At 38.0% G+C, this 12109-nt stretch overlaps 2 protein-coding genes across 2 annotated transcripts in view; one reads left to right on the forward strand and one right to left on the reverse strand.

The window, feature by feature from the left end:
• The window catches only part of RYR3 (ryanodine receptor 3), a 269478-nt gene extending 264289 nt beyond the window's left edge, over nucleotides 1-5189 (forward strand). Inside the window, exons 101-104 of the mRNA XM_033144894.1 lie at nucleotides 1397-1461; nucleotides 1665-1765; nucleotides 3137-3188; nucleotides 4232-5189. Of these exons, the coding sequence (XP_033000785.1) occupies nucleotides 1397-1461; nucleotides 1665-1765; nucleotides 3137-3188; nucleotides 4232-4327 (314 nt within the window). The 3' untranslated portion in view covers nucleotides 4328-5189. The remainder of the gene's footprint in view (nucleotides 1-1396; nucleotides 1462-1664; nucleotides 1766-3136; nucleotides 3189-4231) is intronic.
• A 61-nt stretch (nucleotides 5190-5250) lies between these two features.
• AVEN (apoptosis and caspase activation inhibitor) overlaps nucleotides 5251-12109 on the reverse strand; it is a 103789-nt gene continuing 96930 nt past the window's right edge. The window contains exons 4-6 of the mRNA XM_033144880.1: nucleotides 10655-10750; nucleotides 7653-8001; nucleotides 5251-5722 (exon numbers count right to left, since the gene is read on the reverse strand). Of these exons, the coding sequence (XP_033000771.1) occupies nucleotides 5604-5722; nucleotides 7653-8001; nucleotides 10655-10750 (564 nt within the window). The 3' untranslated portion in view covers nucleotides 5251-5603. The remainder of the gene's footprint in view (nucleotides 5723-7652; nucleotides 8002-10654; nucleotides 10751-12109) is intronic.

Below are 12109 nucleotides of genomic sequence, written 5' to 3' on the forward strand. Positions count from 1 at the left end.
AGCTTTACTGCTGTGCTGCTGATAATGAGTTTCATCTGGTTTGTTTCCTACTTCTACAGTTGCTCAGTACAGTGTAACTTTAAAATTTCAAATGTTTTAAGGCAGATATCCATGTATTAGAAATCTCAATTTATGTCAATTTACAGAAAGTATGATTGGTACTCACTTGAAGTGTAGAACTCTGCTGGCATTATGGGCTGGTGTCAGGGACTGGCAGGGCTCCAAAAAGTGTGTGGCAGAGGCCTGGAACCAGGGGAGCGACCCAAAAGAGGGGACCAGTTATTTATGGGGTGTGACACTGCCCACAGGGTAGAAGCCAGAGGAAGAGTAGTAGTCAGGGCAGACCGAGAAAGAGAAAGGCAGACCAGGTGGGGTGGAAGAAGAGGGTGTTCAGCTGACAAACGGGTCAGTAGACTCCCCATCTTCCTCCACCCCGTATTCCCCTAGAACCAGGAGGGGCTTGAAGTGGGAAGAGCAGTGAGAACCTATTAGGGGAGGGTATATAAGTCACCAGAGGGGCGAGGCTTCCCTGTTGCTGCAACTGTTCCATAGGGCTCAGACCTGTGAACAGCTGTCTAGAAGCTAGGAGTGTGCACTTGTCTGTATCTGGAGAACCGTGGAAGCTGTTGTTAAGTGTTTCTCTTAATTATCAAATGTTTGCCTTCCTTGTAGGGCTTTCTCTAGCGGGTGGGAGGGGTTGTGGGAGAAGGTAGGAAGAACCAGTTCCTGCTACATGTGGAAGTGGGATGTTTGGCTACTGAATAGATCCCTGGTTCCAGGACCCTGTGGGCAGAGGTGACAGCGACACCTCTTTAAAGGATAATAGCCTCTGACTGAAGAGATCCCTGGTTCCAGGACCCTGTGGGCAGAGGTGACAGCGACACCTCTTTAAAGGATAATAGCCTCTGACTGAAGAGATCCCTGGTTCCAGGACCCTGTGGGCAGAGGTGACAGCGACACCTCCTTAAAGGATAATAGCCCCTGACTAAGGGGTTCAAATGGCAGTCTCTGCAAGGCAGGGAGAACTTTCTGGAGGCCCCAGGTAGAAAAGTAGTGAACTACTGGAGGACAGTTTTTTGTAGTCCCTCTTGGGAATGATTTAACAAGAAAGTGAGTTGAGGGAGAATCTGAGTGATATAGTATGGATGATATAGCTGCCATCTTCTATATATGAATATATCCATAGATGCACTTCCTATAAGTAAATGTATTGACAGACACACTGGGCATTTATTCCTTTACAGTCCTTTAAGAAACATTAGTTAATTGAAAAGAAAGACATGTATTTTAAACAACACCACTATAATATTAAAGGGTATAAATGCTGCAAATTTCTTTTTCTTTTTTTATAAAAATGTGAACTGCTGTACACTACTTCCATTCCATTCAATAATAGGTCTGATTATTGATGCCTTTGGTGAATTAAGAGACCAGCAAGAGCAGGTGAAAGAAGATATGGAGGTATTGATAAATGTTCTTATTTATTCATTTCTCTATTTCATAAAATGTATACAACCACTTGATAGTTTAAAAAAAGAAACCTTCCAAGTGATGAAGTCAACAAGCATATTTTTGTAAATTTGATTTCAGTAAGATATTATACCCAATTACTGATAGGAATCTAGGCTAATTCATTATGGCTTAACCTTTTGTTTTATTTCTAGACCAAATGTTTTATTTGTGGAATTGGTAATGAGTATTTTGACACAACCCCCCATGGATTTGAAATGCATACTTTACAAGAGCACAACTTGGCCAACTACCTGTGAGTATATGCACCTTCTTTCTTAGTTAAATACAAACCTCTAATGAACTTTTAGCACTAGCCTTACTATGTAACCCATTGCATGTCTACTCTGAAGCCTTTCTGAATTCAATGGTGCTTCCTTCCACTGAAGCGTGTACAAGTTTCTAAGTGTGTGCATATATGATTGCAGCCTTAATCTCTGAAACTCATTCAGTCTCCTCAGCACTGTGGTTACTGATCCAAGACTCAGGAAATTATTCATGTGCAGGTGTGAACAGCTAGAGCTTTTTGTTTACATTTTCTCCATGGTAAATCTCGCTGCTAAAGCTCCTTTAGAGATAGGGATCTGTCAAAGCCTTGCTTTGTAAAGTACCATGGGCATAATTCTGCATCATCATAATCATTACTAAGGAGTTGAATACGAAGTAATGAATAGCCAAGGCTTATCCTATCTGTATTTGATCTTATTTTTAAAAATTATAAGCTGCTTTGAATGATTAGTCATAACCAGAAATAAAACATTGCAGAACATAGCAAGATCAACTTCTTTAGGAGTGGAAGCTTCTTCAGTGAGAAGACATCAAAGAATGTTTTGATTGGGTTTCTAATTCAAGGCCTGTTCCTCCCTTGGATTTCCAAATAGAATTTACAGTGGTACCTCAGGTTACATAAGCTTCAGGTTACATACTCTGCTAACCCAGAAATAACGCTTCAGGTTAAAAGCTTTGCTTCAGGATAAGAACAGAAATTGTGCTCTGGCAGCGCAGTGGCAGCGGGAGGCCCCATTAGCTAAAGTGGTGCTTCAGGTTAAGAACATTTCAGGTTAAGAACAGACGTCCACAACGAATTAAGTTCTTAACCCGAGGTACCACTGTATTGGCATATGTGTAAAGTTACATAAAATTAGATATGGTATTTTCAGTAATTCAAAAGACAGAATACCTGCGAAAGGAAAAGTAGCAACTCTAAAGAGCCAGTTTTTAGAAAGGAGAACACATGGTGAGGCAACAGCCAGAATCTCCATGTATAACTTCATACTAATCTGTATCCATGTTCTGGTTATTTAAACTGTGAAAGAGAAATACAGTCCCTTAGGGCAAAACAAATTTGGGTTTTTTTTCTACCCACAATTTCCCCCTTTCCTTTTGTTTGTTTCTTGGTGCATTTGTCAACATTTTTTGGATTGTGAACTGGCAGGCACACATTTATATTTTACCTATATACAATATTCACTATAATTTATGTACTTTTACAAAGAGCAAAAAAAATATTAAGTATTGTTGCTACTACTTTCCCCCTTAAATAGAAATCAGTTTGCTTTTTTTTGAGAAACAGAAGCATTACACTACAGTTTAAAACACAATATGTAGTTTGGTATTCTCGTTCCAGGTTCTTTCTGATGTATCTCATTAATAAGGATGAAACTGAGCACACTGGACAGGTAAGCATTATATTCATAGGAGCCAACTCCCAGTGACTGAGGCCCCCCATAAAATATTTGAGGGGGATGGGCCATTCAAATGGTGTGTGGGTGTGCACAATGATGTGATTGATTATGCTGGGCGGGGCTTACCTCCCCTCCCCAATATTTTATTCAAGTTGGCACCCTTGTTTACATCATTCATTACTACCCTTAACTGTGAACTTGAGCTATGTCCATTATTAAATCAGGAAATCAGGCCACCCTGATATTTATGCAGTTGGGGGACTTCCTAGATATGCAGAAAAATATCTGCTTGTAAATTTAAAAAGGCTGGACCAGTCACTGAACAATAATGATATTAAATAATATCCTGGGAGGGAGATTAGAGTTGGGGTCCCGGAGTAGAGGCAAAGAAGATATTTCCCCGGGGTTTCCCCTGAGATACTGCTTTTAACTTTCTTTGTCCTGAAACATTGGTAGGAGACAGCAGGGAAAGGTTTGGCTGGCTGTGGTGGTGTGTGTCCAAACCTCAAGTTACAAATATTGAAGCGTTTGGATTTGCTTAAAAGCGAACTTGTGGGAGTTCTCATTTTGAGCTAACTCAATGTTTTACTCCATAATTAATATCTTTGAAATCTTGCCCAAATAATTTTTCAAGATTACATGTTCAAATAGCACACACGCTATATTAATACAAATCCTATGAGCAAAAACCCTTGATATTGATTTAGCCCTTACCTCAGAAAACCTTTTAAAGACTGCTCTTTCAAATGAGAATTTGATACACTTTTCAAACATTTCAAATTTCACTGAAGTTGCAAGCCATGCATGAAAGTTACAGGACTTATGCAGCATTCAAGTGAATGTGTGTGCTACAAAATAAATGACACTCAACTGGACTAGGTTGACATACACCAATAAATTAAACAGGATTTAACAGATGCTTATTATAACTTAACAAAGATGTGAATTAAACTGATATTGACTTTGGAATATATGTGGTGTCAGTGAGACAGACATTTTCTGCATATTTTGAAAAAAGATCTTTCTCATACTTTCAGGAGTCCTATGTATGGAAAATGTACCAAGAAAGATGCTGGGATTTTTTCCCAGCTGGAGACTGCTTCCGTAAACAGTATGAAGATCAACTTGGATAAAATATCAACCAAGAATCAACTGCATTCAAACTTACAAGATTTAGACAAAAATCAAAGTCTTACCATTTCATGGTGTAAAATAGGTATTATGTATGTTTAAACTTTCAATACAACAAAACTAGTTTAATTTTACGAAGATCCAGCTGGGCTTTTTGCACCTGGCAGAACCAGGCCTTATATTGCCTGGATTTCAGTTTTCTTACTGGAGAAGTACAAAGAAATATAATTAAACTTTCAAATTCCAGTATTCTAGTTCAAAAGTTATTATTTGTTATTAACCCAACTCCTTAGGTAATAAAAATAGTTTAGTTGAAAGGGCTACATCATTGTTTGTTACATGCACAACATCTGCAACCTAAGAACTTGAATGTCAGATGACAAGGCCTCAATTACTGGCTCATATTAGGATCCTAAAAATATTTCAAGCAGCTTTATTTCCAACTCCCCCATGCCACTTCCTTGTGAGAAGATCCAGAAAGAAAGTTTTGAATCCTTCAGTGCTTAAAACTTTCAAATATTTTACTGTCTATAAAATCCTAATTAAAGTGCCTTAAATATTTGCAGACATAGCTATGCAAAAGTTTTTTTTAAGGTGGCATTTTAGATTGACATTTTTGTTAACTGGTTGTGTTGCTTTCCTGTCTTACTGTATGAAATACTTGAAAGTGAGTCATATATTTGTTCAAATAACAGCGTATTAGATGCAGATGGTAAAAAATACACTGTCTCACAATCTTACACAATTAAATTTTAGGCCAAATAAAAAATGCTTTATGGTCAACTAAGTAGTTAAGTTGCTATGTTTTTGCATATTTACTTTGAATAAAATGTGCCCACTGCAATAAAGAATTTACAAAACCAATCTTAATTTTTGTCATTTTTTTATGAACAATCTAAAGTCACACCACAACTACAACATACAGTTGCATTCACCAGCATTGTTTATTTTGCAGCTTTAAGTGAGAAGCTCTTCTACAACAGAAGCTGAAATTGTCCTGCTGTTATCTGAATTATTTTAAACCATCTGTGTAACATTTTTTATTTACAAGCATTTCAAGAGAATGTTGTAATATTTCTTCAGGCAGTGTAATACAGAGAATTCTCTACAAGGTGTCCAGCATATTTGACACTAAGAAACAACAAAAGTTGGACATGTAGCATAATTAAAAATCAAGGTGAAGTTGCTACTTAATTAAATACTTGTAAGCAATTATTCTATACCAGCTACTGTCATGTCAATTTTTCAGTTTACTTGCGTGCCAACCAAAATGTAGCCTTAGGAGATCATGCTGTCTAACCAGTCTTCAAGGTCCTCCTCAGAAATATTTTTGGATGTTGCTTCCTGCTGTTGAGATGCTGAGCAAATTTGTTCAGTTCCATCCAGTTCTAAAAGGTCTGAAGAAATAAAAACAGAACAAAATTTAACTAACTTGTCTGGGGATGACTAGGCAGGCAAATGCTGACAAGCTCTAATAGCAGCAAACCTGAGAGCCAGTTAGGAAGCTGACTCCATCATCCAGCTTCTAAAGCATGACAGGTTGACTGATTTAAAAGCCCCCTGCAAGTTAGGATCTTCCAGAAGACAGGAAGAAAGGAACAGCTGAAAAAGGGGGCTCCAACTAACAATATGCTGTACCCCCCAAATTCCTGAGATAATGGGAATTAATAGGAGGCACTAGCCTTGTAAAACATGCATTTTCCAGGCTCTGTATGCACTGGGAAGAAAATTTACCACAAAAGTACTGCTTGAGTTTTAATTGCCATCACAATAATAAATAAATAATAAATAAATAAATAATAAAATATTCCCTCTTTATCTCCTCCTCCAAAAGAATAAAATAATATTGAGGGACTAACCTATGGGTATAGGACTGATACCTAGATGGAAATGACACAGGAAATAGATTCGGGTGTGAATTAAGGTTTTTAAAATAACGGAACTATTTAATATACAAACACAGCTAAATCAGCTTTCCCACTGATGTGTGGAGCATTTCCTAACCAAAGTGCAAACCTTTATTAATTTACAACTAAAGTGTTCGTTTATTTACATTGTTTTTTCATTCTTACAAACAGGAGTTGCATCGGTTCTGTAATGCTGGATATGTTTTGCACACTTTGTCTTTAAATATTCCCATAAAGTTTCATTTTTTATGGGAAACAGCCATGAACCTTTGAGAGGTTAAATATGTAAAAATAACATGCATTTTGCCTCTTCTGTCTAAGTGCTGCTCCTTTCTGCTTCACTCTGCCATGGTCACCATCACAAAAGCAAAATATCAAGCAAAAAAAAAAAAGCCCACTCTTGATGGATTGCACCATGGTTTGTCTGGTAGTTACTGGGCAAATTAGAGCAGTGAAACTGAATGCCTATGTTTGGAAGGGAGAACACAAATATTCATATTTGAGAAACAATCTAATTGTTTTTACACCGAAAAGCCTTCCTTAACTCACTGTATCAATTCAGTTTACAAATAAATCCTAATACAAGCATATCAGCACTGCAGTTAATCCCTAAAGAGAAAAACAGTATTTACATTTAAGAAAAATATCCAATTTAAATGTTTAAAATCCAAATTTTATTTTAAAACATCCATTTTGTTTATGCCCCATAATATAGCTCTCAGCTCAGGAAAAAAGGCAGACATGTAGAAAGATTACCTTGCTTACCTCTAGGAGTGTGCTGCCCCTTCACAGGCCCACAGTCATCTTCTGCCTCAGTGCTTACTATTGCTTTCTAACCTCTTTATTATATTTATACCCCACTTTTCAGTTAATATCAAAACCCAAAGCAGCTTACAATTAAAATGCACACAAAAGCTACAGCTGTTAAAAGGAATGTGAAGCCACAGAATCTTTAGGTTCAGGTATTTCCCTCCTGGAGGGTGAAAAAGGAGCTGCAGATGGACTTTGGCCATGCCCCATGTCACCTTTGTGTTTGTGGAGACTTGACTACAATTGCCTTTCAACTGCTACCTGAGAGCTGCTGGGGCAGACCACTCTTCCAACTCATCTTTGATCTCTGAAGTCTCTGAATGAGTGGTAAGCTGGACTGCCCAAGGTCACTAGTGCATCTATCTCCAGGGGTTCATATGCCTGCCTATTTCTATGGAGGGTTGTCAGATATGGAGGCTGTCAAACAATATAAAACCACTCACACATCTCAAATGGTGGCAAGGGATGAAGATCTCCTCCTGCCCGGCAGTTCCTGCACCCTCAGTGGACCTTGTCATATAGCTGAATGAGCTCATAGCTGACTGTAAACTAGAGCACAACTGCAATTTAAAGAAACAAAATAAAACAAATGGGAAAAATAAATGCTTACCATTTACTTTATGAGGCATTTTTAAATCATCCCCAGATAATCTATCACGGGATATTGTTTCCAGTTCAAAGTTTTCAGGATGAATAGGGGCATCCAACTTCAGGAGCTGATCAAGGTCGTCATCCAAGTGATCCTCTTGCTGTGTAACTGAAGAGCTTTTCTGGAGGGCTTCTGAAGACGATCCAAATCCATCTTTATTAGGCAGCGACAGGTGGCCACCAGAGTCTGCAGAAGGATATGAGTTTGATGCAACTCTATTTTGCCCCATGGGCTGCTGTAATGGAGCACTTTTCTTGGGAACTTCACTGCATTTCAATTTAATCTGGGGGAGTATGGCAGGTGTTGCATCCTAGGACCAGAAGAGAAAAGAAGTTGTGCAATGGGTAATGGTCTTAAAAAAAAAAAAGCCAATCCCTGCACTGTATAACAATTTTATTTCTGAACACAATTCAATGTGCTGGTAGAACCTTATATAGCTAACCTACTTGGGCCCTGCAGCTGGGCCCTCCACCAAAAGATGCTCAGAGGGTAGCAATGAGAGACCACACTTTTATAGTGGTAGCTCCCAGATTATGGAATTCTCTCTCTCCAGGGAAGCTTGCCTGTCATTGACTCTGACATCTTTCTGATACCAAGCAAAAATGTTTTAATTTTCATGGTTATTTGGACAGTACTTACTGTATGGGCGGGCTTTTACTAGCTATTTCTGCTGTTCATTCTTCTGTTGGCTGAGGGTTGATATTCTTGTTTTTTATTATTTTAGATGGATACTTTCAGTATGTTTGTATTGTTTTATGAGTATTTTATTATATAATTTTGCATTTTACTTTCGATTGTAAACCACATTGGGACTCCTTTGAGTTGTGTGACGTGATAAATAAATTTCATAAACTTTAACTAATAAACTTATTATTTAAATAAATGCTCATTGTCTATGAGATCTGTATGCTACCCCATGAAGTACTCTGGGCAACTTAGAATAAATAAGTATAAAGCAATAAAAATATAAAATAAAGCATACCTTCAAAAGCAACATAAATATGACAAGAAAATTAAACTCATCACAACCCAAAATATAAAACACAGATTTAAAAACGGAGACAACCAGACTAAGCATTAGGTGAACAGAAATGTGTTCTTGACATCAAAAAGACCACAAGGCAAGTACCACTACTGCAAAGGCCTTCACCCTAGTGGTTAGCCACTTAACTTCAGTTCACAGGGGCATTCAAAACAGGGCCTCCAAGAAGAACCTAAGTCTAGGTGGGAGGTGGTGGGTCTTTCAGGGAACCTGTTCCCAAGCCATTTAGGCCTTAAAAGGTTAGGATTTAAACTGAGCCTGGAAACTGACTGAAAGTTGGCAGAGCAGAGGCATAATGTGGTCAAACCACGTAGTCCCAGCTAATAATTTTGCAAATTCTGTTCTGGATCAACTGCAGTTTCTGGGCCTTTATGAAAGGCACCTTCAGCATTCTGGCAGTTACCAAAGCATGGGTAATCGTGGTTAAGCTCCCACCATCCAGGTAAGGTCACCTGCAAGCATATCAGCTGAAGCTGACAACAACAACAACAACAACAATGTATTAAATTTATATACCATCCTTCATTCGAACAGCACAGGGTGGTTTACAACATACAAGGCATTTTTAAGAAGCTTCCTCTCATTTGGCCTAATGGTATTATTTTTATGTTATTTTTTTTTAATTGTATATTTCTCATTTTATGTCTATCAGGCTTTTTAGGCAATGCTGTTATATACCAGCTTTTTCTTCTTACAATGTAAGATTTAAAAAACAGAACATACTTTAAGTTTGGCAAGGTGAATCAGTGGAATGGACAGGCTGTGAAGCCTTTTTTTCAGTGAAGGGCTCAAATTGTAAAACATGAATGACATATTCTGCCCCTCAAGTTTGTCTTATGCTTAATAACGACAATGAAATGAGAAGCATTCACCCAGCTAAACAATATACAACATTACTTAATTATTGCCAAGGTATAACCAGCTTAGGGTAACCCAGGGTGGCATATTCAGTTGTGTAGCAAAAAGTAAAAGGAAGAAGATGTAAAGCTTCACCACTTGCAGTTCATTGATCTGCTGCAAGGGAATCTGTTACTTCATTACCGGACAAAACGCCCCATAATGGTGTAATAATACACCAGTCGTAGCACAAGTAACAGTAGGACAAGAATGACACCCCCAGTTTTGCCATTTTTTTCTTTTAAGAATGCATTTTCTTTGCAAAATAGTTGCGAGTTTCTCTACTGCGTTCACTGAATGACTTTGAGTTAGATCAAGAAGTGAGCAATGTCAGCGTCTGAGTCACTTTAAGCAGTCCCAAAGGAGAGCAAAACTGTTTTTAGAAGTTATGCAGCTTTGCCTTTCTAGTGCAGATTGATTTTTCTAGCTTTTGATAAACTGTAATCTTAGCTAACAGCCATGCTTGACTCACAAGTCTCACTGGCTCTGTTCCCTCTACCTGAATATTTTTATTTTTGCCAGCAGAATATGCTTTGTTGTCTTGTTGCTACCTAGCGCTCTAAACCCTGGGCAAAAACAACTACTTTAAATACATGCCTGATTGGCAGCTTCCATGCTGAACTAGATCTACCACATAGTGGAGAATATCTGCACAAGGAATTCTATACATATCAGTAGAAATTACAATAAATAAATAGATCATACATTTCATTTTCTGTTTTCTGAAAAATGCTGCTTAGGAAAAAGGCAGTGAAAAATCTGGAACAACAAAATTAGAACAAGTAACTCTTTGGGGATGTTGGTCTTGACCGAGATGCACTTGGCATGTGGAAAACACTTTGCTTAAAAGGAGCAATGAAGCATAAGAAGTGCTGATGGCTTATTCCTCCATCTAATAGTCTTCCTTTTCAGATTCAAGGCAATATGTGCATATTATAACACATGACAAATTACATTAAAAGTACTTAAGGCTACTTAAGCTTAAAGCAAGGCTCGATATATTTATGAGCAGCTTTTGTGTTACCTGCACCAGCTCTTTAGCCACATTCAGTTTGAGATGCAAAGGCAGCTCTTCAAGTGCCTGGACCAAAGACTGGCAGTCAACATACAACCCAGACAACTGGAAAAAAAAACAGTAGAACATGAGATTAAATGGGCATTGATGATGGTCTCCTAAATACATTACACACAAAAGCAGGTCCATCTGTCATCTTTTTCCACCATTTAAATGAACTGGGTAGCACAAGAACTACATATACAGATGGAAGCATTAACATTGAAACCATTATTAATCATTTTGAAGGATCAGTTACCATTCTTAAAATGTTCTGAAACAGGAATTAAGGGGGATATTCAACTAAATAATTGGGCGAGCAGAATGGCACTTATCTGTTCTGGGGTTCTCCCAAACCTCCAAAGATTTGGGGATGGTGTGGGATGTGTAAGGTAGGGGTGGAGTCGTGCAAATTGAATACTGCCCTAAGGGCTTCAATGCTGCAGCTCCACTGATGCAACAGACCTCTGAGCATACAATGGACCTTCCTCTGTTGTCTTCCCTGCTCCCATGCACATCTTCATAATCATCTCTGGAAGGTGGGGGACACTCTGGAGCAGATTTTCAAGCATACAGGAGAGAAGAGGAAACAGATGTCCTGTGGCATAAGCAGAACTCTGCTTGCGTAGCTTTGGTTACAACCTTAAACAATTAACTTAATTAAACGAATGAGTTTATTGGAATTAAACAAGCTGCCACAGAAGGCAAGGCAAATTGATGGATGAGAGCTTTTCTTTCATTTATAAGAAATCCTTGAGCCATGACAGCACCCATGATGATGTTTCTCTAATGAACCACTTTCTGTAAAGCTTTACACAGTTCTATGTCTGCAGGTGAAAAGTTTAAATGAAATCCTAACTAGGTCTACCCAGAAGATGGTCCTACTGAATTCAAAGAAGCTTATTCATAGATATGTTAGGTCAGGACTGCAGGATTACTTGCTGTCATCAGCACCAATTAGATGTTTGCAGTAACCTTAAGCAGGAATATAGTGCAGAGATATTTAGCTTACTTCAAACATATTCTAAATTGAGAGATTAGCTTCTGAAATGAATAAATTAGAATGCCTACTTCTCATTCAAACAACATGTCAAAAGTCTGTGACAAAAGGTGTTTGATTGATATGCAGATGTATATGATAAGCATAAAATATTAATCATTTGACTCAAACTGGGTTGAAGTTCATTCATGACTTGATTGATTAATTTTGAAAATATCTAAGACACAAAGACTTCAAAACAGACTTCATGAAAATGCAGTAAATGATGAAAGTATAGGAAATTCTCAGAAGAGGTGCTGCAGACAAATCCTTCAATATCCTAAGTGCAAATTCTTTTTCAAAATAAAGCTGGAATTAGATATTATGACAGATGTGAGACTGCCTTTGAAAATCACAGCCAAACATTACTTCCCTCCAGTAAAGTC

This window comes from Lacerta agilis, chromosome 1 (assembly GCF_009819535.1).
Source record: "Lacerta agilis isolate rLacAgi1 chromosome 1, rLacAgi1.pri, whole genome shotgun sequence".
NCBI lineage: Eukaryota > Metazoa > Chordata > Lepidosauria > Squamata > Lacertidae > Lacerta > Lacerta agilis.